This window comes from Ursus maritimus, unplaced genomic scaffold, assembly GCF_017311325.1.
Source record: "Ursus maritimus isolate PB19 unplaced genomic scaffold, ASM1731132v1 scaffold_16, whole genome shotgun sequence".
NCBI lineage: Eukaryota > Metazoa > Chordata > Mammalia > Carnivora > Ursidae > Ursus > Ursus maritimus.
Genome location: NW_024424008.1, coordinates 44,108,125 through 44,136,006, shown reverse-complemented (window position 1 = coordinate 44,136,006; position 27,882 = coordinate 44,108,125). Strand labels below are relative to the sequence as shown.

At 37.7% G+C, this 27,882-nt stretch overlaps 2 protein-coding genes across 2 annotated transcripts; both read right to left on the bottom strand.

The window, feature by feature from the left end:
• Nucleotides 1–4,869: 4,869 nt before the first annotated feature.
• LOC103660598 (olfactory receptor 143-like) lies at nt 4,870–6,063 on the bottom strand. The gene has a single exon (XM_008688228.2). It carries the CDS (start codon nt 5,800–5,802, stop codon nt 4,870–4,872), a length of 933 nt encoding a protein of 310 aa, XP_008686450.1. The 5' UTR covers nt 5,803–6,063.
• A 6,323-nt stretch (nt 6,064–12,386) lies between these two features.
• Nucleotides 12,387–20,438, bottom strand: LOC103660734 (olfactory receptor 8B3). Its single transcript, XM_040630647.1, has 2 exons — nt 20,227–20,438; nt 12,387–13,404 (listed from the first exon to the last, which is right to left on the bottom strand). The coding sequence occupies exons 1-2, from the start codon at nt 20,436–20,438 to the stop codon at nt 12,387–12,389; spliced, it is 1,230 nt and encodes a 409-aa protein (XP_040486581.1).
• Nucleotides 20,439–27,882: the final 7,444 nt, after the last annotated feature.

The window sequence follows — 27,882 nt, the reverse complement described above, 5'->3', positions numbered from 1 at the left end:
CATGTTGGGGCTATTCACGTACTTCCATGCTTGTGGCACAGATTTGGATAGACTCCTGCCAAGGGTGTGTTGGACAGGGTGGATTCACAAGAGAATGCAGGGGCAGGGCATATTGGAACATATTTTTTTCTATTATGCTTTGTGAATTAAACAGATCAATTATTGATCAAGAATTCTTAATAATTACAGCCACAATTTTTTTTACAGTCACCATACCAAAAGTTAATGAATATAAAGGTAACACAGAGTTTGAAATCATTTTTTAAACCATTCAAAAGTTTACAAATGAAATCATTCAAATAATGAAAGAGCTTTTTTCTTTCATGGAGAAATTTAATGTTAAGGCAATTTAGAGCCAATTTCATGTTTTCATTTCAAATGCTTCAAAATAACAAAGAAGTCCTAATTTTCAGAAGGCTTGTACATTCTTAGAGCAATTGCACTAGCTTAAAATGGTACTAACAGGATACATCAGCTGGAAATCATCAGGAGTATCTGAAATGGGGAAACACGTTGGGCAGCTTCTTGGAGCAAATTCATGATTCACTGCCTGGCCTTCCACTACCACAAACAGCCACACCTATGGGTGTTGCTTGGGCACCTAAAACATAAACTCCTCCAGCAGTCCCATGAGCCTCTTGCCCACAGTGTGTACTGTCTTCCTCTGCATGTAGCTGCTTTAGCTGGCAACCAGATGGTGGAGCACCTCTTTTTAAATGGAGCAATGAGTACCATTTTGTCTCATTTTCGCTGCTTCCCAAAGCCACAGGAATGCAATCACATCAGACTTCTTTTACTCTTGATCTCCCAGAAACCACTTTTTAGGCTACAACATGCCAATGCAATCACAATGAAACTCCAACTCTTCAAGGACAAATCTGATTGTCCTAAATACCTTAACCCTAGCCCATTTTCTGTATTGTCTACTACACAGTGTTTAGAAAGTTCTGTCCCAACGTGTTTTTATGAAGGATAAAGAATGAGAACTTTTGGTTTAAAAAATCTAAGAACTTTTCCATTAGTAAGTCAGCCGCAGTGCTAGGGCAAATCATGGACCAGAAAACATTTCAATTCCTTTAGGTGATGGAAGGAATCTGGTTGATGAACAGGCACCATTTCATGAGCACCAAAACAATAAGTTTCTAAGATTTCTTACTTCATGTTTTTTTTTTGTAAGTTAAACCATAGGATCATTTTAAGTTAATGTTAATCTAATTAAGGCAGATTATAATTGATGTAATTAAGTCTTTATATATAAAAAAGATTTGATATGCCATTAGCATATGGGTTGAACATAAGTAAAATAAAAATTTTACAATTTAAATTGTTTATGGAGGGGTGCCTGGGTGGTTCAGTCATTAAGAATCTGCCTTCAGCTCAGGGCGTGATCCCAGAGTCCTGGGATCGAGTCCCACATCAGGCTCCTCCACTGGGAGCCTGCTTCTTCCTCTCCCACTCCCCCTGCCTGTGTTCCCTCTCTTGCTGCCTGTCTCTCTCTCTCTGTCAAATAAATAAATAAAATCTTTAAAATAAATAAATAAATAAATAGTTTATGGAGCAACTATGATAAAACAGGAGGATAAGAACTAAATATATGACAATTTCCATACCTTTCAAAAAGTTAGCAAATAAAATACACAAAATTTCCAAATATTCAAGTCATAAAATAATAATAAGCTTATATATTCTGAAATTATTTTACACTGAATTGTCATCTTATATTAATTTTTAAAACACTAGGCTTAAATATTATAATGTGCAAGAAGGTCTGGTTCCTTGGTACTCAGGGATGGTTGTGCAAGAGTATTCTGTTCTTTCTGCAAAGGAAGGAAAGGTCTACAGATGCACAAAGGAAGGTTGGTAAAGTCATTTGTGTGACCTTAAAAAAGAAAAACATTTTGCTAAAAGATTGCTGGGCTAATCAGAAAGCCAATGCGGCTTCAAACAGACTTGCTGGCCTCTGAGGCCTGGGAAAGTTCTGGTCTTTCATTCCCCAAGACCAGTGATCTGCAAATCTCAAAGAAAGTAAATTAGCTCTGCTATAGATCAAGGGCCTTAAGTCAGCAAGTAAGGACTGTGTTAATTTGTTAACCTTTAAGTTAGCCCTTAAGACTGGTTGGAATGTTGTTATAATTATGCCAAATAATATATTTAAATGACAATATTTGCTCTAAAACTCTAGCCTTTTAAAAGAATCTTATCTAGCATACTGTAAGACAGTATCTACAATACATTGCTTGATTCTGTGTCTTAATTTGAGTGTTATGAAAAATTTTCTTATAAGTAGGTGAGAATGTAGTGATTAAAACAAGATTGTATTGTGAAAATAAATAAATAAATAAATAAACATTATACAAGGTGGTTTTAATTAAAAAGATCAATTAGATTTGCCAGGTCAAAACAAGAATTTCAATCTATGAAATAAGACTGTTGACTTCAGGGGCGCCTGGGTGGCACAGCGGTTAAGCTCCTGCCTTCGGCTCAGGGCGTGATCCCGGCGTTATGGGATCGAGCCCCACATCAGGCTCCTCTGCTATGAGCCTGCTTCTTCCTCTCCCACTCCCCCTGCTTGTGTTCCCTCTCTCGCTGGCTGTCTCTATCTCTGTCAAATAAATAAAATCTTTAAAAAAAAAAAAAAAAAAAAAAAAAAAAAAGACTGTTGACTTCATAGAACTGAGCCAGTCTATTTGTTGACTCCTCCACCAGGGAGTGCTGGTGCTTACATATAGTACTCAGACCACAAGTCATGTACTATGTCTGTGACTCATTCACACTTTAACTTTTCATTAAGCACTAAGGATTTACTGACATGGGTGTTATAAATCTATTCTATGTCTTTATTAAAGCATGTAAACTCCTAAAAACCTGTGCTTTGGAATCAACTTCAAACCAAATAGTCTTAAGCTAGCTATTTAACCAGCTACTTTAGCGGATATAGACAAAACAAGGACGGAAGCAGATATGAGGCTTCCATGTTCTACTTGAGGAATAAAAGATTTTTTAAAAAATTATGACAGTGAGATAGGCATTATACTAAATAAAATTACCTGAGTATCTGTTCTTGTGGCAATAATTTTAATCAGATTTAAGTAAAGTTCTTAAATGGCATAATTATCTCCTAAGACTATTCTTACAAACTAATGCTGTAGAACTGTTGAAAACTCATGATATCTTTGTAAACATAAAAATGACAGGGATAATCTACTACATCCCCTAACTAGGGTATATCCTCTGAGATACATCTTCCCATAAAATCATTAAAAGTCGTGATGGATGATAGACAGCTTATCCTCTGTGTAACACACAAAATAAGAAAAATTTGTGTACCTGTTTACCATTGTATTAATTATAAAGAACTCTTTTTCATTGCTTCTTTCCAACTGATAGCATAATACCTAACAGGCTTGTTAAAGTATACATAATATTCTGAGAAGTGTGGCATTCCCCAAACTCCTCAGCCTCAACTATTCCAGGAAAGGATCACAATAAAAAAAAAAAAAAAAAGATTGTGAGGAAACATCTCTTTGTAACTCACCCTGTTTACCCTCACTTTAAAATCAAACTTCTCCAGGGACAGGTGCATTTTTCTAGTTGGGCATCAAAGCCCATAGATAATCTCTTCTGGACAGGCATCTTGGCTGAGGACATTATTCCCATAAATTCCCACTTTCAAACGCATTCTGGAAAAACTCTCAGAAGTTCTTTTATTCCTTCACAATTCTCCTTTCTTCTCTTCCATTTCTTTGTGAGAGGAACACGGATTAAAACACTGGGCTCTGTATCATTGGCTGGGTGATCCTGAGCAAGTTGCATAATTATTTCTTCCTCTAAAGAACAGGTTAAAGAGACTTATCTTTGAATATAATTTGTAAAGAATGTATCACATGTATGGGCCACAGATTTGATTTGACCAAAGGGAGGAGTCAAATTATATAGTGAAAGAATAAACCCCAACAGGACAAGTTTTTTGCCATATATTTTTGTTTGTCTTTTGAAAGCAGGAAAGAGATCTTCCTTTGCAAAAGGGAATCCCTGTTCACACAGTTAGGCAAACAAAGAATCTCGTATTGCTCATGATACTCTATTCTGTAGCCAAGAATATTATTGTGTGATTTTTATCACAATGACAATTCATGGTTACATAGACAAATGGTGGCAATTTCAATTCTGTTTATGACAAAATATCAGTTGACCACTACATAAACAGAGGCATTCATTATTAGTGGGGATTGAAGAAGGTGAGCAGAGTAGTGTGACTCATTCATTCCCAAGCATCCTCAAGAATAAAAGAGAGAAGCTAGGTTCAACAAAGTATTCACTTCCTTTACCCATATGGGACTAAAAATCCAGAACAAGAACCATTATTAAAAGAACCCTGAAGTTTTCTGCAAATTTTTACAACTATACTTGTCTACAATTTTTATCATACCTTCTCTGTTTTAATGCAGTTATAAGTAATAAAACCCTTGAAACAGAAAAGTGTTCTGTGTAATTGTTTCAGAGAAAGCAAAAAAATAAATGAACTGGTAAGACAGCACGCTACTTGATGGCTTACCTTGGATGGGAAAGACAAGAGAAAAAATAATAGGTAGGGCTATGCTTAGATAGGGAAGGTTATCCTAGTGTCCTCAACTGATATGGGGAATAAAGATCAGTTTGGGTTCACCTTGGAACTGAGGATGACCCTGAAGTCCAAGAATAGGCCCACATGGTAACACCAAGTAAGTAGAGAAAAAAGAAATTAAAGTAGAAATCCTGCCAAAAAAAATTTAGAAAGGTAAGGAAAAGGAAAAAGAATAGGAAGAAGAAGATAAGGAAGAGCAGAAAGTGGAGGAAAAGACACAGCAAAAGAGGGATAAATGGTTATGTTCAGTTATAAATTCTCTTCAGGGTTTTCTTCAGAGCAAGTCTGATATCTTTGTTCCTGAGACTATAAATGAAAGGGTTGAGCATGGGCACCACATTGGTACAAAACACTGAGAAAAATTTCCCTTGGCCCACAGACCCATCAGATGATGGTTTGACATGAGTGAGCAACCCAAATCCATAGAACAGACCAACAGTTACTAGGTGGGAGCCACAGGTGCTGAAGGCTTTGGACCAACCCTGAGCTGATGAGATGTGAAGGATGTTGGAAAGAATCAAAATATAAGAAATACAGATAATGAGGCTAGATACAATAACAACTGTGCCCACAATAACAGAAATCACAAGCTCACTGGCATAGGTGCTGCTGCAGGAGAGCTGGAGGAGGGGGAAGATGTCACACACGTAATGGTTGATGATGTTGGAACCACAAAAGTTCAGCCGGACTATGCACCCTATGTAGACCATAGAACCAACAAAACCCATCACGTATGAAGCAGACATCAGCAGAGAACAGACCTGAGGGGACATGGTAACTGTGTACAGCAGGGGTTTACAGATGGCCACATAGCGATCATAGGCCATGGCTGTCAACACATAGCACTCAGAGTTGACAAAAAAGCAGAAGAAAAACAGCTGAGTCATGCATCCTGTAAAGGAGATGATGTTCTTCTCTGAAATAAAGCTTATCAGCATTTTGGGGGTGAGGACAAACGCATAACAGAGATCAATAAAGGACAGATTGAAAAGGAAAAAGTACATGGGGGTGTGAAGGTACGAATTCAGGTAAATTAAAGTAATTAAGCTCAAATTGCCCACCACAGTGACCACATAGTTCACCAAAAACAGAAAAAACAGAGGTAGTTGGAGTTCAGGTTTGTCTGTTAATCCTATAAGGATAAACTCATTCACGGAGGAGTCATTTTCCACAGCCATTCACTTCACAGGTGTGATCTGCAGGAACAGAGGTAGAAGGTGACATTAGCAATGGACCCTCACTCTTTGTCTCCAGAGGGAGAGATGGATCTGCTGGTTTACAAGCTCAGGGTTGTCATGCAAGGAATCCAAGGAACAAGACTTCTTCCGATTATTCCTAATGATTCCTCATTTTCTCCTTTACTCCCACTCATGTGGTTTGTCTCCGTGCAGAAAAAATACCGATAGATCCCCAAGGTCTCTGCACATCATTTCCTCCCTTCTCTCTGGTCTCCATTCAGGGTTATGGCTGACAAGAGCAATAAATTAATAAATTGGTGGTGTTCCCCACAAACCTTGATTTGTGCAGTTTGGAGTCTGAAAGGAAATTATCAAGACAAGTATCATTCAACCCTCATCTTTCTTTTCCTGGAGGCCTCACTGCTGCTGGACCTTAAGGCTACTTCTACTCTACAGTCCTGGGGGTAAAAAGTTTCTGACAAGAAAGGAGGCAATATACATCAGCACAGGCCTCAGTCTTTGACATGCTAAAAGACGTATTCTGGAAAACAGGCCATGATGTCTATTTGATAATTTGCCCAGAAGTCCTCTTCACTAGCAAGGAGGAAAACAACCTTATATGAGCTCCAAAACAATCAGTTGACTCAAATGGGAATCTATTCCATGACCTGTAGTTCTGGGAAAATTGATCAGAAGCATAGAAAATTATTCCCTCCCTCATTATTTCCTCCCAAGTTAAATTAGTCCACTGAGGGTAGAAATTATTGAGCCCATATTCATATCCTGTGTCACAGGCCTAACACTGGATCCTTTGAGACTCAATGTTTTGCTCAGTTTATAACTTCATAATAGGAATGCCTAATCCCCAATGCAGAGGAATGAGTGCCTCTCTTTGTCACTTCCTTCATCACCCCCTAGAGTCTATGCACAGTTCTAAGAGGAAAGTTGGAGCACAGTCACTTGTCATTTCTAGTACTTCCCTGAAGTCTCCAGAATTGCATTAGTAAAACATTAAATCATAGCTTTAGCACTTTCCATTCTTGTGGATTTCATTTCTATAAAAGGATGTTCTAGTGAAGTGGTTAAGAGAGTGGGGGTGTTGGGGCTGGGCTTGATGGGTGATGGGTGTTAAGGAGGGCACTAGATATGATGAGCTCAGGGTGTTGCATGCAAGTGATGAATCACTGAATTCTACTCCCAACACCAATTGCATTGTATGCTACCTAGCTAAAATTTAAATAAAAACTTGAAAAAATAATAATAATAAAAGAAAATAAATAAAAATTTAAAGAGAGAGATTGCATGCAAGTGATGAATCACTGAATTCTACTCCCAACACCAATTGCATTGTATGCTACCTAGCTAAAATTTAAATAAAAACTTGAAAAAAAATAATAATAAAAGAAAGTAAATAAAAATTTAAAGAGAGAGAGAGAGAGGGAGGGAATGAGCCCTCACGTCAAATCTGGACTTTAAAATCCTTAATTGTGAGACTGAAGACAAAATATAACTTCTCTGGCTCTTGTACATATATTTTCATATCTACTCAATATATATGTATAGATATAAAATGAGTTTAGTAAAGGAGCAATCTCATAGGGTTGTTGTGGATATTAAAGGGGTTAAATCATGTAAGCATCAGAAACACGCCTGACACATAAAAAGAGCCTGGTAAGTGTTGGTATCCCTCCCCTATTCCCAATCCATATTCATTATATCAAGGTTTTTCAACCTTGGCACTATTGATGTTTTGGACTAGATAATTCTTTATTGTGAAGCTGTCCTGTGTATCCTAAGATGAAAGCATCCCTGTCCTCTACCCATTAGATTCCAGGAGTATCCCCCACCACCAGCTGTGACAATCAAAATGTTCTCCAGACACTGGCATGTGTCCCTTGGGTGGCAAAATGACGCATTTTGAGAAATGCATATCCGTATGTAGATCGAGATCTACATGCATATGGACTTCCATAAAAGCCTCTCAGAAATGTCTATCTTATGTCTACTTACGCGCCTCAAGCTCAAAGTGCCCAAAACTGAAGTCAGCACTTTCTGATGAGTCCTTCTGCTCTTCCTCCAGGTCATCATTTTCCACATTATTTTTGCCATCATCCAGGCAACTAATCTACAAACTAAACTTAAGCAGCTTCTCTCGCTGGCCATCTTCATCCAGTCTCCAATTCCCAAAGAATTTAACTCCTTGGAAGATCTGTCCTTCCCTCTTACACAACTCCTATATTCTCTCTTCATCTCCAATTCAGATTACTCTAATAGTTTCCTACCAGGACTCCTACTACGATGAGAATTTGTAACTTTTCCACCCCGTACCATCACTGTGCAGATGTGCACACTCTTCCCTTGCTCTCTATTCCTAATTCCTACTGTTATATGGTTATAATAATAAATTAGGTGAGTTAATGCCATTTTAATCCCTTTGTTGTCATGTTAGTGAGTTTCAAGAAGAAATACAGACAAGTTGCTTACATTAGTCTTCCATCTTTAACCAGAGTCCTCCACTGTACTTCTAGGATGAAACCTAGAAGCACACTAAGTCCACAGGAACCTGGAGCCTGGAATGTAATGTGATAGGTCTTGAGAGTTCTGTTCTACCCAAAGTAGATGGTGCAGGAGGACTAAAACTCCATAAATAAACTCTCTTTATTTTAGAGATTTTCCTGACTCATTACCTTTAATGAACAAGAGCATTTAGACTGCAAGACAGAGTGAACATACGCAAAATAAGGTACAGGCCTTGACCTTATGATTTCTCAGTATAACTAGAATGATAACCAAGGAAACTGAGATTTGTACCACTATTAGCTAATGTTAGCGGTCACAGGGCTAGATTCTCTATTCACTTTCCCCCTTACTCCCACCCTCTAAAACAGGCAGAAGGGATTAACTGACTGTTCCATGGTCAAAATAGGAAGTGCCAGAGCAAGATTCATATGTAAGTGTCTACGAATCCAGAATTGATTTCTTTTACTACTACACTATGCAGAATTGTGTGGTATATGTGGGATATTTTGTAGAGAATACATTAAGAATCCTTCAAATTAAGTGACAGAAATTCAAGCTGAATCTGTCTATATAAGCCAGCCTATACCACAAAAGTGTGTGAAACTTCTAAGCTGAGGATGTACATGGCTTCTTGCATGGCTGTACAGGACCAAGTCATTCATGTGTGTGTCTCTCTTCCCACTTTTTGTTCTGCTTAGTTCTACTCAGTTTTAATCACAGATGGGTTCTCCTCATGTAGCAAAAAGAGAACCATCAAAATCCCTACATTTAATCTTACCAACTCAGTAATTCTAAAGAGAAAAGAAAAGTTAAAAAAAATTGTTATAGTAGAAAATATAAGTCAAATGTCTATTTCTGACTAATCACCACCATTGAGGTTTGTGTCTGTGCTGACAGACAAGATAATGTCTCCTAAAGTGAGCAAATCAATCCATCAAAATCACATAAAATGTGCTACCTGTATCAGACAAGGTGCAGTCAGAAAAACAAACAGCATAATATGTGCTTCTTATAGAGTATATTTAGAACAAAGAATAGGTTTATTCAGATATTGCAAGGGGGAAAGAGAAAAAAGTTGAAAAATATAAAGACTATTAAGCTACAGAAAATAGCTACCACTCTCACAACTGGGAGAATGCATGGAAAGAGGAAGCATAACCAGATTCTGGAATCTCCAAGGAGAAGCTCTACAGGATTGGTGCTTAGAGGAATGGAGGGCTTGAAAGTGCTTGGATGTTTGAAGTAGAGGCTCCACCCAGTGCTGGGTCCAACATGGAAGAAGGCCATTGAGGAGGCCCAACAAATGCTTAAGCCTCTCAATGGGCAGAGCCCATGCAATGAATCGAGAGAGGACTGTACAGCTGCCAAGGGAGCATTGTCCAACTACTGACTATGCATCTAAGGAGGTGCAGAAAGTTAAACACATTTCCATGTGCTTATTGGACATTTGTATGCTTTTCTTTGGGACATGTTTTTCAAACCATTTGCCCATTTATAAAATGGTCTTTTATTATTGAGGTATCCTTTAATTTTTAACTTGTTATATATTATGGTTACAACACCTTTATCAGATACAGGTATTGCAAATATTCTCCAAGTCTGTGGCTTGCCTATGAATTTTGTTTTGGTAAACAGATGTTCTAAGTTAATGAAGTTTATTTTATCTTTTTTTTTCTTTTGAGCTTAGTGCTTTCTAGAATATGTCTAAAAAATCTGTGTCTACACCAACTTACTTTTCTATGTTTTCTTCTAGAAGATTTGTGTTTAAACTTTATGTGTGCACTCTGATCCATTTAAAATTAATTGTTGTATATGGTGTGAGGTAGAGATCATTTCATTGTTTTCTCAAGAACAGTATTTCCAGCATCAATTGTTTAAAAGATTTTCCTATCCCTATGGATTTACTTTGTTGCCTGGTCAAAAATCAATTCACTGTATAAGTAAGGATCTCTTTCTGAACCTTCTATGTTGTACTGTGACTTATCTATTTATCTTTATAACAAAACTAATCTGTCTTCATTATCAGAGCCTAAATCTAAGTGTTAAAATCAGTTAGTGTAAATCTTCTGTGTCATCTAGAGTTCTCCAAGGAGAAGATGCCAAGAAATAAACAGACCTGAAAGACATTAACTCTGGTAAATACCTGTAAAGGATAAAATGGGAGGGGGAAGGAGTCATTGATAAAGGCCTTCAGACTGGGTTGAAACTCTCGACATCTAAGAAAGAAGAGAGAGAAGGAAGGACACAGTAGGAAAATCTCAGACTACAGTGCAGTTCTAAAAAGTCTCTGTTAGTACAGGAAGTCCCTGAGCAAAGAATGCCTATCAGAAGACACCTATGTTATGCCAGTATTGGCCAGCTCCTGTATGACCCATCATGCTAAGCCATTGGCTGGGGACATCTCAGTGAGCATGGACTCTGCCGGAACCCAATGGTGAATCCAAAGGAGTATCAGTTATAGACTATCAGTCAACAATGCTCCCCACAGCTGATTCTCTTGAAGAGATGGGCAGCACCTCCCTATGACTGCCACAGTCCACTCCCCAGGACAAATTATACCCCAAAGTTCTTTCCGATTTATTTATTATTGTTATTTTATTATATTTTGTTAATTGTTGTTTTAGCAATAAACATTTTTGTTGTTATTCAAGCAAGATAATGCAATTCAACAAATATTTCTCGTCCTCCCAATACATCTGACATTCTAAATATACAAATGAGAAAAACATTGAGAAATAGGAAAACTATAGGAAAGAGTATCTACTTCAAATGCTTATTATCTTCTTGGTGAGACAAAGTGCTATGGTCAAATGTTGAAATCCTAACCCCCAAACATATTAGGATGTGGGGCCTTTGGGAGGTGCTTAGGTCATGACAATGGAATTCTCATGAGTGTGACTTGTGCCTTATAAAAGAAGCTCCATGTAGATCACTAGTGCTTCCCACCATGTGAGGATATAATGAGAGGTGTGTGACCTAAAAGAGTGCCCTCAGCCATTCAGACTGGCACCCTGATCTTGGACTCTCCAGAACTGTGAGAAATAAATTTCTGTTGTTTATAAGCCAACAACTCTGTGGTATTTTGTTGTAACAGCCCAAACAGACTCAGACACAGATTTAAGTAAGCTCACAAAATGTTGCTAGAAATAAAGTTTATTATCATTAACCATATACCCTTTTTTCATTATAAACTTCATTAAGTAAGTAAAATAATGTCTAACATGTTTCTCCCAATATGCATTATTTTCTTTTAAGTGATAAATAGCAGACTACAGTAAAAACTTAATGTTCTTTTTCAAAATATCTGATACCATTTTAGATAGTAATGAAGACAAGTCTTATAATACACCAGTCATCTCCCATATTTGGATCCTGAGATACATATGTACTATTTCCTTAGTCATACTACGTTAATACTATCTTTGGCAATAAAAGGTGGAGTCATATGTATTCACTTCAATATTAAATGAACTGCACTGCTGAGGTTCTCAAAAGCAGTTGGTGTGCAATACAGATTTTGCCATTTTCAAAGGGAACAAGAAAGAACAGAATAAGAAAAAGAAAAGTTGGTAAGAATATAGAACAAAATGAAAAGATCAGAGGGATTTGATCATACTTTAAGCTATATACACAGTTTATAATGAACACATCTCATTGAAGCCTGCTGCCTATACCAGCAACAGTATGGAAAAGAATAAGAATGTTTCTATAGTATTTGACATTTCTGTGTTTAGGTAAACAAGCTGTAATTTCAAATTTCTGTTGCTTATGAAGTTTACCATACTTGTCCAGAATAGGAATAGCTCAGAGACAGAAACAGCATGAAAAAAAATAAAAGAGTCAGTATTTTTGTTCTTTTTATAAGCATGTTATTAGTATCAGGTACAGAAATATAGAAGCAAAAAAATGAGACAAAGTACCTGTAAGGAAAATGATAAGACAAGTCTATTAAACCACACATAACACAATCTGCAGAAACAACACTGGTAATGATCAAAACCTCTTCTTGAAAAACACTAATAAAAATGTTTAAAAATTGAATTTCTTTACATTATAACTTCTAATTACAACATGTTTCTCCTCCAGATTTTAAACAAGGCTTTCTGCAGTGTAACTTTGATATCCTTGTTCCTCAAACTATAGATCAGGGGATTGAGCATGGGTACCACATTAGTATAGAAAACCGAAGAAATTTTTCCCAGGTCCATAGATTCAGGAGAAGAATATTTAAGATACATGAATGCCGCTGACCCAAAAAAAAGAGAAAGAGCAATGATGTGAGAGCTACACGTACTGAAGGCTTTTGATCGTCCTTGAGCAGATTTGATATGAAGAATGCTACTGAGGATGAAGACGTAAGAAATCAGGATGGTAAAACTGGGTACTGTGATATTAATTCCCACCACTATCAGAACTACTACCTCATTGACATAGGTGCTGGTGCAAGAGAGCTGGAGAAGAGGAAGAATGTCACACAGGTAATGGTTAATGATATTGACACTGCAGGTTAGTCTAAGCATGCACCCCGTGTGGGCAGAGGCTCCAGCAAAGCCCATCATATACGCAGCAACAGTTAGCAAGGAACACACCTGATGGGACATGGTGACCCTATACACCAATGGATTACAGATGGCCACATAGCGGTCATAGGCCATTGAGGTCAACATGTAGCATTCCGAGATGACAAAAAAGAGAAAGAAAAACAGCTGAGTCATGCACCCGACATAGGAGATGATATTCTCCCTTGATACAAAGTTCATCAGCAACTTGGGAGTGAAAACAGAAGAGTAACAGAGATCAATGAAGGACAGGTTGAAAAGGAAGTAGTACATGGGGGTGTGGAGGTGTGAATTGAGACCAATGAGAAGGATCAAGCCAAGATTGCCCACCATGGTGACAATGTAGATCATCAGAAACAGGATAAAGAGGGGTTGCTGGAGCTCTGGGCGGTCTGTTAATCCAGCAAGAAGAAATTCAGTCACTAAGGAGTCATTTCTAACCAATGTTCTCCTCTTTGGAAATCTGTGAGAACAGAAGAAAGTCCCATTAATAGAAACCCCAGCTCTCTCCTTACACACTCTTATTTATAAGAAGACTCAGATCAGTGGAAATCAAATAAGTCTTTCTTTGCTTCACAGGGTCAGAGTGGACTGGCACACATGCCCCTCAACATTAAAATCACTCTGTCTTTTGTTGCTTGAGCTGCATGTGAAAAACAACTGCTCCTGTCTTTACTAGAAGATACAGGGATGGAGTAGCTGAGGATGAAGGCTCCCTGCTGGTGAGCTTCACTAGTGAGAGGGTATCCATATCTCTCCCTCCCACTCATCTGATCCTTCACTTCCTAGTTCCTACTCATGTTTCCATTCCCCTACCAGATACCTCAGTTCCCCTGTGATGACTATCAAAAAAAAAGGGGGGGGAAATTCTGCTAGGGTAGCTACCATTCACATATTTTGCTTCCTAGAAGGCAGTCTCTCAGAGTCTACAGGGTTTCCAGATACTTTACTACAAAAATCCAGGAACTCGGGACACCTGGGTGGCCCAGTGAGTCAAACGTCTCTCTTCAGCTCAGGTCATGATCCCAGGGTCCTGGGATCGAGTTCCACATCTCTCATTCTGCCTGTTTCTCCCCTTGCTTGTGTGCTCTTTCTCTCTCTCTCTCTCTCTCTCTCTCTGATTGATAAGTAAGTAAATAAATAAATAAATAAATAAATAAATAAATAAAAGAATCCACAAAGTCAATTACTGATAACACTTATTGAGGAGACCCTTGGTCGCCTAAGATTTATACTTAACTATACACTGGGTGTTTCTACACATTCTCCTCCTTTGTTCCATCCTAGCTGGACAGATAATGAATAAAGGAAGGTAAATGAGTTTCCTTTGCTTTGTAGGAGGGCATGAAAGAGAAACATAATTTAGATGCTGATTAAATTAGTTAACGTTTGTGAAAATGTATCAAGCTGTATACTGATTAGGACATGTAAACTTTTCCATATGTATAATATATTTCACCAAAAAAAATATTTTTAGGGGAAAAAAACCAAATCTTTTCTTCCTCTGATGTTCCTATTTTCTGGACATGTCACTTGTAACTGCTATAACTCTCCCACTACCAGACGGAGGATGAAGCCAACACAAGAAGGGTGTGCTGAGAATAATGCAGCCAGTAGGGTCAGGGCTGCCTACTTTTGAGTTTCTTGTTCTTAAAAATAAATACGTTTCACCATTTTTCAGCAACAGAGTGCGAGAAAAATAGAAACTTGCATAACTCACTCTCCTTCCATTGCGAGAACTCAGTGCCGAGTCTTTGTGAGTTTCACCTCCTGTCCTGTAAGAACTGGCTTTTATGAGCTCAAAACTGAGCCAACACAGTCACAGGGTCTTCTTCATTTATAGGCAAAAGGGCAAGAGCATAGATCTCCCAGACTGAATGTTCCAGGAGTCGGTCTGAGGAGTAGATCAAACTTCTAGTTATAAATTTACTAAGAAAGTTTGAAGAGAAACCACACAGCTGACATCAGACCCACCATGTCATAGAGAACAGGCCTTCTCCATAAGGTTTATAATTCTTTTGGATCTCATTAGAAATCTAAGTATAGGTCTCCCCTAAGAAGCTCCTATCATGATATACTCTACAGGGAAGAAATGAATGTCTGAGTTTACACCCTAATTGTGACAGTAAATGTTAACTTCCCATCAGGGATTATACATTCCCCAGGTTTTACAAGAAAGGATCCTCTTTTGTCCCTTAGAAAGATGCAAATAAATAGCAGCATTGAAAATGTCACTAATTAACATTCTAGGTAACATACTCATTTCAGCAAGAATTTGTGAACATTTCAGTAAAGTTTATGTATTACGTTCTTTTTAACATTTTGTGAACCTTCAAATAATCATTACTTATGCATATTTTATAGGCATACAGCAAAAGGATACTTTTAATTGTTTTCAAAGAAAATTGTTTAATGAAAAGTTATTTGATAGAATAACAATCCATTATTCCATGAAACTTTACTTTGGATTGTTCTGACTCAATGTGTCTTTGCTTTCAACATATTAAAATTCAATCTATAAGAAAAATCAGTGTTAATAGGCTTCCATTTCAAGAAAATATGACTTTAGAATTCCAGCATATATATTAATTTCTACTTGTGCTTGTGAGAATGCGTCTAAATTTTAATTTTAAATGAATATAGATTCACAGGTAATTGTAAAAATAACACATAGATTCCCTTGAACTCCACCCAGATTCCTACCATAGTGACATCTTCAACAACAGTCGTATAATAGCAAAACCAGGAAACTGACTCTGGTACAATAATGTTAACTAGACTTTAGGACTACAGACACTATTCAGTTTTCAGCAGTTTTACATGCACTGAGTGTTTCTGTTGTGTGTGTGTGTGTGTGTGTGTGTGTGTGAGACTATGAGTAGAGCGATGCAATTTGATCCTTTGTATAGGTTCATGTAATGACCACACAATTAGGATACAGAACTGTTCCATCACCTTATTCTACCCCTTTATAGTCACACCCATCCCCCTCCCCCTGCATCTATCTTCCAGCAACCACTAACCTGTTCTCCATCTCTATGATTCCTTTAGAGAACAAGAAATGAAATCATATAATATGTAACCTCTGAATTTAGGTTGTTTGTTTGCGCTTTTTTTTTTTGCTTTGGTGAATATTTGTATTTTTTAGTTCTTTATTTAAATTCAATTTAGTTAGGGGCGCCTGGGTGGCTCAGTCGTTAAGCGTCTGCCTTCGGCTCAGGGCATGATCCCAGAATCCTGGGATCAAGCCCCACAACAGGCTCCTCCGCTGGGAGCCTGCTTCTTCCTCTCCCACTCCCCCTGCCTGTGTTCCCTCTCTTGCTGGCTGTCTCTCTCTCTCTCAAATAAATAAATAAAATCTTAAAAAATAAATTAGTTAAATAAATAAATAAATTCAATTTAGTTAACATATAGTGTATTATTAGTTTCAGGGGTAGAATTTAGTGATTCATCAGTTGCATACAACACCCAGTACTCATTACATCATGTGCCCTCCGTAATGCCCATCACCCAGTTACCCCATCCCTCCATTCCCCTCACCTCCAGCAACTCTCAGTTTGTTTCCTAGAGTTCAATGTCTCTTATGGTTTGCCTCCCTCTCTATTTTCATCTTATTTTATTTTTCCTTCCCTTCCCCTATGTTCATCTGTTTTGTTAAATTCCACATATGAGTGAAATCACACAGTATTTCTCTTTCTCTGACTGACTTATTTTGCTTAGCATAATACCCTCTAGTTCCATCCACATTGTTGCAAATGGAAGATTTCGTTCTTTCTGATGGCTGAGTAATATTCCTCTGTGTGTGTGCGTGTGTGTGTGTGTGTGTGTGTGTGTGTCAATTTTCTTTATCCACTCATCTGTCAACGGACACCTGAGTTTAGCTTTTTCACTAAGTATGATGCCCTTAAGTTCATCCCACTTGTTATATATCTCAATGGTCCATTCCTTTTATTGCTGAGTAGTATTCAGTTTTTTACAATTCAGGTTTATTCAACCTTCTGTAGTAACTTAAAATTTGTGTATTGATACAAAACTAAATCTGTTTTATTTATGGAAAATGTTTCGGGGACAGGAGACAGAAGATCATAGTTGAGACTGATTCAACTATGAATTCTCTTTAAGTCAACCCAAGTCAAGGCTCCCATTCTTCTTCCTCTAACAAGACTGGCTGGAACACTCAGAATTTAAGTAGGTCTTATAATCAAAGACAAGGGGAACACAGGGTATGTCTGAACATTACTCTTCCTGAAAGTACACATTAGTAGTCGCAATCAAATAGGAAAAGGCCTTTGAATATAATGAAATTTCTATTGGTTACAATTTCTTATTCATTCAACCCAGTATATGTGTATTAGAGTTTCAGAGTTGCAAAACCATACACCTGTGGGAAACAAATTTACCAACTAGAGTATAGCGCTTATATACAGGGTTTTTTTGTATTTTCCCTTGCAATGTATAGCCAAATAACTGTTTCTGTCACAGAAAGAAGTTACAAATATACAAAAGAGGAACTCTAAAATGAACTATCTGGTGCTAGATTAGAGTCAGAGAGAACATGTTTATATTGAATACACATATTAAGATACATAGATACAAAAATATAGATAGATGATAGATAAGTAGATAGACAAGTGTTTGAATACATACAAACATTTCCTACCTCTCTTCTCTAAGAGGACCTAGATACAGTGATACCACAGTGAACACATCCAGAACCCAGATCTTAGTTTCTTAATAATATTCTCTGATAATAAGAACTAGGGCTCCTTGGAGAAGTGATTCATTTTGGGGCTGAACCAGGGAAATGACAAAATGATTCTGTAGCATTTAGGTATCAGAGTATAAACAATTAATTTTTAAAAAAGAAATGGAGTCATGGTCAAAAGGTCACAGGATCCAACCTGGGAGCTCTGAAGGAGAAAGTTGGACCTATTCGAGCAATGAAATAAACAGGGTTGACCCTTGAATCACACAGGTTTTAATATAGATTGGAAATATTTTTGGAGATTTTCTCTAGCTAATTTCATTATAAGAATGCAATACATAATACATATAATATACAAAATATGTGTCAATCAACTGTTTATTTTATCGATAAGGCTTCCAGGCAACAGCAGAATATTAGTAAAGTTTTGGAGGAGTTAGAAGTTATACATGGACTTTTGACTGTGTGGGGGTCGGTGCCCCTAACCCCATATTGCTCAAATATCAGTTGTAAGGATATTATTGGATTATAACTCCCCAAAAATAAGTTCAATATCCATAAATCTATATTGTTACAGGAGAGATAGAACAAATGTTCCTTGAGAAGAATTTCAAGAATATATATCGAGATAATTCCTCTCAAGGAGGTAGAGCTTAATTCCTCTCCCCTAGACTTAACGACTTGATTCCAAAGGACTGAGTATGGAAAGGGAAAAACAGTATATTTTTCTCCTTGACAGACAACACCTTAACCAACTGACCAAAGTTAACATCACCAGCGATAAGTCATACTAATATCATGTAGATTACAACAGATACCTCACTCTACATTATTCTTCCCAAAACCTACAACCCAATCTAATGATGAAAAAGCAGCATACAAACCCAAATAAGGGCATTATTCAACATATCTACTTACACTCCTCAAAATCATTATAGTCATGAAAAAAAGGCAAGACTGAAAAAATAGAGATCAAGGAAGACTAAGGAGAAATAACAACTAAATGCATTGTGGAATCCAACTAGGATCCAGGAACAGAAAAATTCCATTACTGAAAAATTTTTCTCTATATGTATTTTTCTCTCCATATATAACCCAGATGTTAGAATTATTTGACAAGAATTTTAATGCAGTAAACACAAAATCGTTTCAATAAGCAATTACAAATATTCTTAAAACAAATTATAAAATAAAATATTTTAACAGGCAGAAAATTTAAAAAGAACCAAATGGGACTCTTGCTTCTGGGAGGATAGAGATGGTATATTTTTTCTTATTCTTCCTACTATCACAACTAAAAACCCTGGACATTATATATAAAACATACCTAAGAATTTCTTAAAGGTAGAGAGGAAAAGCTAGACTTATAAGGGAACTGAGGACTCATGGTCAGTTCCCTGGATTACTTTTTGCCTCCTACATCCCAAATTTGAAGAAGCTGGCAAAAAAATTTTCAATAAGCACAGATATTTTTTAAAATTAAAAAATTGAAAAAGGCCAGACAAAAACCACCTCTCTCTAGGTAAAACACCAGGACAGGGACAACCTAAAAAATAAAAAATAAATAAAAAGAAAAAAGAACTGGCTCCAGTCACATCCATAGTGACAAAGACTGGGAACCTGTCTACTCTCATGAGGCAATATTAAATTGTATCAACAACAACACCACACACACACACACACACACACACACACACACATAGGAAGTGTCAGAGGAGGCCTAGTGGAAAGTCCAGACTTTTAATTACTCAGCATTAGTGAGACCACACTCACCACAGTGCTGGTGGAGAACATGTGGGGAGCCAGAATTCCCATTTCCACCCAGCAGTAATGAGGTATTTCTTCCTTTGAATGTCAACAAAGGCTGAGAGGGGAACATAAGTTTCTAATTCAATCCCTCCCTTCTCCTGCTGGGGCAGTGTTAGGGGAAAACAAAACAAAACACAAACTAAATGGAAGATTAAAAAAAGATCCAGAGTCTCATTATATAATATGAAAATGGCCAGGTTCCAATCAAACATCCTTGTCATACCAAGAACCAAGATGATTATACACTAAATGAAAAAAAGACAATTACAGATGCCAACACTGAGATGTCAGAGATGTTAGAATTACCTGAAAGTCATACAGATACTTCAATAAACATTATAAACACACTTGAAAAAAAATTTGAAAATGCAAAGTCTCAGCTAAGATATAAAAAATGTCAGCAAAGAAATAGGAGAAAGAATGAAGAACAAAAGGGAAATTTTAGCTCCAATTAGTAACTCAGTGAACGGACTCAACAGTAGAATGGACCAGAATCAATGAACTAGAAGGTAGAATAAGAGAAATTACATAATCTGAAGAACATACAAAAAAGTGACTGGAAAAAAAAACTGAAGAGTCTAGGAGGCCTATAGCACTCTAACAAAAAATCCAGTATTCATATCACCAGAGTCCTGAAAAGATAAGGAAAACACAGTAGGGCTGAAAGAGTGTTTAATTTGGGGGAAGTCTCAAAATTTCCCAAATTCGGCAAAAGACACAAATGTACAGATTCAAACAGGATTAAACTCAAAGAAATCCATGCCAAAGCACACAGTAGTCAAATTTCTAAAAACCAAAGACAAAAAAAGTATAGTAAAAAAGAAACAATACCTTGAGTCTTCCAGGTGTGCCTGATGGTCAGGGGCACCATGGCGGGTGTGGTAGATGGCTCCATTGGGGAGGCGAGGATGGCGAAGTTCCTCAGGTCCAAGGTGACCTTCAGCAGGGCCCATGAGGTCAGGAAGCCCCAGGTTGGGGATTGTCCCAAGCAGCACGGGGCTGCGGGGTGCTGGTGTCCTCACCAGGCTGCTCAATGACAACATTCCTATGGAGAGGCCCCACGTGAGGAGCACGTGGCTGCAGCTGTAGTGTCTAGGCTACCAGAGGTCGCAGGGGATGGAGGAGCACAAGAAGGAGGGTGAGGCCAACCAGGAGCAGAGGTCCAAGCACTAGTTCTCCAAGTAGAAGCCAAAACGCAGGAGGAGGTGGGGGCCATCACACTGCCAGAACACAAGCAGCAGATACTGTAGCACTTCTTCCAAAACTTGGCCACTGCCATGGCCGAGCTCCACAAAGCCCGAGTGTGTCAACAGCCAGGACTTTCTCTCTGGGTCCCCTTCCAACACAGCCACCATTACCACCAGCCTCTACAAAGAAGCATGGAGACCCATCAGTGAAATTTTGACATTGGAATTCAGATTGGCTCTGAGCTACACAATAGGGATGCATTGGCTTGGGTTAAAAAGTTCAAAACTATAGGTAGGGAAGATTTCATCAGCTTCCTGGGTGGAAGAGTTCCCCACCACATAACTCTAGAGCTTACCCAAGACTGACTACAGTGTCCCCTGACCTAGCTACTTCAACAGAAACTAGCTCATCATACTGATTTACAACCTTTCTGGAAGCCATAGCTCTGAGTGGTAAAACTGTTTTTAACACATTTCTGTGGAAAAGTGTGAAGAGTGTCGCTGTGGACCCATTTTCACATTTAGGTTAAGGATCAGGTAGACATTGTCTGGTGTTTGTCCATCATACTATGTGTTCTAGAAATGTAGTAGAATATTAGCTAAAACTTAATGCAGGCAATTTTTGAATGTTAGCTAGCCCATCCTAAGGAAAGGGAAAGTGGTTTAAAAAGTTTGAGGGGCGCCTGGGTGGCTCAGTCGTTAAGCATCTGCCTTCGGCTCAGGGCATGATCCTGGGGTCCTGGGATCGAGCCCCACATCAGGCTCCTCCGCTGGGACCTGCTTCTTTCTTTCCCACTCCCCCTGCTTGTGTTCCCTCTCTCGCTGGCTGTGTCTCTGTCAAATAAGTAAATAAAATCTTTAAAAAAACAAAAGTTAGTTTGAGCTTTTTGGTGTCACAAAAACAATTTCACATTGACTAGAATTTATTGCTTTACACTTATATTGTACGTTTTCTTACTATTCTGAGTCAATGAGGAAGTTCTTGTGTCTTAATAATTCTGTTACATTTATAATCACCTATAAGTCCTGGCCAATAACAGGCAAGTAATTTGGGCTAGTTCTCATGGGAACTCCCTTTGATATTCTACGTTATTAAGTGTGCCTATAAAGAGTTGATGGCCCAACTTGGAATGGACAGATGTAAGAATAGTTGACTTCTCTTATGTCCATCATCCCTTAAGTCCTTGTTTTGATAGTCAAGACTGTCAAAGGAGAATCCATTACCATCTCTCCAGGCCAGACCTGCCATAAAAAGGCATTCTTCACTAAGAGGTTTAAATATTATCGGAGAAAACTGGGGTAGGTAGTCAACAAGTCTCTTGTTGCTTGTTCTTCTCTAATAAGAACTTCCAAATAGAATGGGGGAGGTACTTCTATATGACAACATTTAATACTGCTGTAAAAATAAAACAACAAAATAATAATACTCAGTTGAAACCAAGACGACAATATTGATGGTGCAGGCAACTAAGAAGATAGAATAATCAGTGAACTAAGTAGTGGGTCCTGTTAAAAGTGAACAATTCTGTTGGGGTGCCTGGGTGGCACAGCGGTTAAGCGTCCGCCTTTGGCTCAGGGCGTGATCCCAGCGTTATGGGATTGAGCCCCACGTCAGGCTCCTCTGCTATGAGCCTGCTTTTTCCTCTCCTACTCGCTCTGCTTGTGTTCCCTCTCTCGCTGGCTGTCTCTATCTCTGTCAAATAAATAAATAAAATCTTTTTTAAAAAAGTGAACAATTCTGGACTATAGTATAGGTCATCTAAAACTAAGTAAACTGGTATTAAAAATAGTGGGATATATATATACACAGGGTTTCTATATCATTGAAGTTTTAATGCTTATAGAAATTCTTGTTCTCTTTGGCAGACCTTGATTCTTTACCTAAAACTCCAATCAGAACACAGCGTTGGAAAAAAGGTGTTCTCTTTTTTTCCTCCTGTTAGTAAGTTTGTTTTTGGTAAGTTAAAAACACAAACAAAAACACCTATTGCAAGAAAGTCCCTGAAGTATGGATGCAGTAGTTAAGATCACTCACTGTTTCTAATACAGTGGATAGTCACACCACCAGAACTTCTGAAAACTCAGACCAAAAAATATTGATTTGACTCTATGGAATTATAGGGTTCATATGTTTTACCATTAAGTTTGGAACAAATGACTAGGAGTGTGGAAAGTGTTCCAGATGACTCCATGCACAGTGGGGCTGGATGCAATTGTCTCTCCTTAAGCATTCTGATTTTCTTCCCTTTATCAAGATTCATTCCATACTTCTCTTATTAAAGCATCTTTTTTTCTGTATTATACTACACTTTATAAGAGAATTTTAAGACACAGAAATGTCACCCCTGCTATAAAATCTTAGTGTGGTTGCATCTATTATAAAAAAGGCCAGCACCACCCTCCAACTCTCATTACATTTGCTTAAATTGACTGTTCAACTTGTGATTTATTACTTTCCTGAACTTTTGGAGTTTTAGTAACAATGTAGTTCTAGGAAGGAACTCTATAATTTTGACTTATGTTTAAATTATGAGGGTTTGAAAAAGTTTAATTATGAAGCTGTGTAGACAAATAATCGTTTTCTTCAATAAATTTACTAAGTGGAGCCAAACTAGAAAGAGAAATGATATCTAACCTACATGTTTTTAAAAAACTTTTTTTGGAAAAATCATGGATTTCTCATCAGAAACCATGGAAGTTAGAAGGAAATGGAATAATATTTCTCAAGTGCTGAAAGAAAAGAACCGTCACCCAGAATCTGATATTCAGTGAAAATATTCTTTACAAATGAAAGGGAAATCACAGTATTATCAGATAAAGACAAGTGACAGAATCTGTTGTTAGCATCCTTCCCTTAAAGAATGACTAGAGGAGGTTCTCTAAACTAAAGGCAAATGATTTTTTAAAAATGGAACACCAAGAAGGAAGAAAGTATATGAAAAGCAAAAATAAAAGTTTTCCTTATTGCAATTGGTTTCATTCTCCTCTTGAATTTTCTAAATTATGTTTGACAGTTGAAGCAAAAATTATACCACCACCTCATAAGGTTCCAAATAATACATAGGAGAAATGTTAAAGATAATTACAAATAAGAGAGGGTAAAAGAACATAAAACAGAGGTAGTTTTGTGTACTTCACTTGAACTGCTAAACTATGATATGTATACTGAACTCAATATCTAGAAATATTCATCTATTTTAAAAGCTATCCAAAGAGATAAACATAAAAACACTATAGACAAATCAAAATGGAATTCTAAAACAAGTTCCAGTAACCAAAAGAAAGGCAGGAAAAAAGAACAGAAATTAAAAAAAAAAAAAAAGAAAAAATGAACAAAAAACAAAAGATAAAATGGCAAGTGTAATCCCAAATATAACAATAATTATATTAAACATAAAACAATCTAAACATACCAATTAAAAGTCAGAGACTGGAATCATGAATTTAAAATTTAATCCAATTAAGGGGTGCCTGGGTGGCTCAGTCGGTTGAACATCAGACTCTTGGTTTTGGCTCTGGTCATGATCTCAGCGTCATGGGATGGAGCCCCGCATCGGGCTCTGCACTCAGCATGGAGTCTGCTGGAGACTCTCCCCATCCCTCCCCCTCTGCTCTTCCCCCTGCTCCTGCTCTCTGTTTCTCTCTCTAAGGTAAATAAGTAAAATCTTTAAGATGTATATATAACCCAATTAAGTGCTGTCTACAACATATTGACTTTAAAATAATAACATAAGAAAGTTAAAAATAAAAGGATGGAAATAACCATATCTGTAAATATTAATCAGATGAAAGCAGGGGTGGTTATACTTATCAGATAAAATATACTTCAGAGAAAAGAAAATTATCAGAGATAAAGACATGCATATTATATGATAAAAGCGTCAATCTGCCAAGAACACAAAGGAATCATAAATGTGTGTAAACAAGGAACAGAACTTAAAACATATGTGAAATAAACCTTATAGACCTGAAAGAAGAAATAGACAAACACACAATTACAATTGGAGATTTCCATTCTCTTCTCAACTGATAGAATAACTGGACAGATAAACTAGTAGGATATAGAACTCAACAAGACCATCAACCTACAGGACCTAAATGACATTTATAGAATATTCACTCAACAACAAAAGAATATATATTCTTTTCAAGTATCTGTGGAACATATACTAAGACTTCCCATTTCCTGGGTCATAAAACATTGACAGACTTTCAAAACATGACATCATATAGTGTGTTCTAGAACTACAATGGAATCAAATAAGAAATCAGTGATAGGTAACAGGAAAGTCTCCAGAGACATGGAAACTAAACAACACACTTTTAAATAATCCATGGGTCAAAGAGGAAGTCTCAAGGGAATTTGATAAATATACTGTAGACTTCTGGTTTCAGATTAGACGTGTAAAGGGCTCAGAAGATGACACTCCCATTATTACAACAAGAAAAAGTTAGACACGCTGAGACAGTTGCTTTTCTTCGATCTATCAGAGAACTGAGGTTGAAGAGAAAGTTGTCACTGTGAAGTATGGAGAGACAGGCTCATCCAGAGAGACACGGCCAAGATCAGCTGACCTGGAGCAGCCACTGATGCAATAAACTTAGAGACATGTAAATGGTGGTTTTGGTGAATTTCTGCAGGTTGAGTGTGGACTGTGGTGACAGTGAAGATTTTTCTGAGAACCACAGTTTTAGGGGGAACTCCACACTTTCGTGGACTCACCTCCAGAAACACCACCAGGTTTTCATAATGAAGATCTGAGAAAGAACCATCATGGCTCTGGAAGGAGAAGAAGGCGTAATAATAATTATGAAATATACCCTGCACCTTTGCCATAATGCTTCATGAGAAAAGACTTTTCCAGAGCCTTTTCCCACTTAGGAAGAGGAGATATCTTGCCCTCCAGCCCCCTCTGGCCTTCCTGTCCTCATCAAAGGAAAAATAGTCACCAAGGGTCAGGGCATAAATGAAATAAATAAATGCTGCAACCAGGGAATAGAGTTGGGGGCCAAGGAAATAAAAAGTTTATGACACCGGAGAAAATTTGTGAATGTGGCAGGCCCACTTATACACTGAGATTTATTCAGATGATTATGAAATGCTCCCATATATCCTACTACCACACCATAAGTAATCCAGTATAATCATGGTACATTATACCTGAGAGACTTGCAAGATGCAGACACTCTCCAAAGAGGCCTACTTATGGAAGCCCATAATCAACACACACAAAAAACAAACAAAAAAAAACACTAGAGAAATTTGAAGACTCTGGCCCCTATAACTCCTACAAAATTAAACAGCCAAAATCCTAGCCAGAATACCAAATATTCTCACACTAATAGTCATTTACCTAAGTTGTTAGCACCTGATACAACGTCTGTCTTTCAACAAAAAATTACAAGGCTTGACAAAACGCAAGACATTTTAAATTTTTATATAAGATATATATTTAAGACTAAAGAATTGTAAATGCCCTTAACCCCGTACACGTGTTACCAACAATTCTAACACAGTTGCAATGACAACAGTATGTATAGCTGTGATCAAATTTGCACATGCATGAGCAATGACAGCTATATCACAATTGCCACAAGCCAACAACAAAGGTAAGATGGAAGTGATTATAAGATACATACTAATTTCAGGGCAGTTACACGAAAAGATGCGTACATCTGAGACTCATTGGAATGTGATTTTTAAAACAGTAAAACTATGTATAACATCTTTTAAACATGTATTATTTCATTTAATCTGCACCAGAGCACTTTGAAATATTAGCCATGAAGAAACTAAGGCGGAGAGAGCGTAGAATACAAAAATCACAGAATCTGGAACCAAACATGATTGCACGGTTCCAAATGCAACAGTCTTTCTATTTCAGGACATGTGTATCTAGTAGGTGAAAAGATAAGATCAGGGTACTTCTGCCTACTCATGCTTCTGTGTCAGGTGACATCCTACAGCCTTTGACTCATCTTCTTTAAGCATGCAAAATTAGCAAAAGAAAAATCCCTGAAGCAGGATATAGCAATTTGGTATTATTTGAGATACACTGCTTCATGGGTTTCACTAGAAATCAGTCACGGAATCCTGAACCTTTCTCCAAGATTAGTTAGGAATAATAATAGACAGGGCCTCCCAAGAAGAGAGGGGAAAGCAGAGGTAAGGTCTTTTGTGTGATTAGTATCACATGGATTTTTACTGCACTTAAGATAATATCTACTCTTTTCAAGACTTGCACAACCCTGATTCTCCACCTTCATTCCTAGATCTTTTCCTACATGCTACATACACTTGCTAATTACTAAGAACTTACACTTCTACCACCAAGTAACAGTCACACTGGCCTGTTTTCTGTCCCTCATCCTCATCACTATGATTACTTGCCACAGTTCCCCTTGGCCTGGAATGCTCTACATGTGGCTGTTCTTCTTCTCAATGAGATCTCAGCTGCAACAACACCTCCTCAGAAAAGCCCTTCCACCCAACTTAAAGTAACCACACAGTTACTCCCTGCACCATCACCTTAACTTAAGATTCTGCAAAGCAGGGGCACCTGGGTGGCTCAGTTGGTTGGGTGTCCAACTCATGATTTCGGCTCTGGTCATGATCTCAAGGTTCTGAGTTTGAGCCCCATGTCAGGCTATATGCTAAGCATGGAGCCTGCTTGAGATTCTCTCTCTTCAAAAAAAGGAAAAAAAAAAAAAAGACTCTGCAAAGCATTTTTCTGACATACTCACATGTGCTCGTTACTTGTCTCCTCCTCCTGCCCCTGGGCACCCCAGCACTACCTTACTGTAGACAATGAACCCTATTGGAGAACAAGAACCCTGTCTTGTTCAGCACTGTATCTTTTCATGTTTAAAAACAGAGCCCAGGGGCGTCTGGGTGGCTCAGTTGTTAAGCGTCTGCCTTTGGCTAAGGGCGTGATCCTGGCGTTCTGGGATCAAGTCCCACATCAGGCTCCTCCGCTGGAAGCCTGCTTCTTCCTCTCCCACTCCCCCTGCTTGTGTTCCCTCTCTTGATGGATGTCGCTACCTCTGTCAAATAAATAAATAAAATCTTTAAAAAATAATAATAGTAAAAATAAATAAAAAATTAAAAAAATAAAAAATAAAAACAGAGCCCAGTCACAGGGTAAGTGCTTCTAATTGTTAATTTACGTAAACTATATCATTTGTCACATATAAACCTGAGACAAAAGAGATAATGAAAATAATAAAGGGAAAATGCTGAGTGCTAATGAATTAGAGCTTTGAAAGCCCATTTGAGGAAAGGAAAGGTTATCTCAGTTTC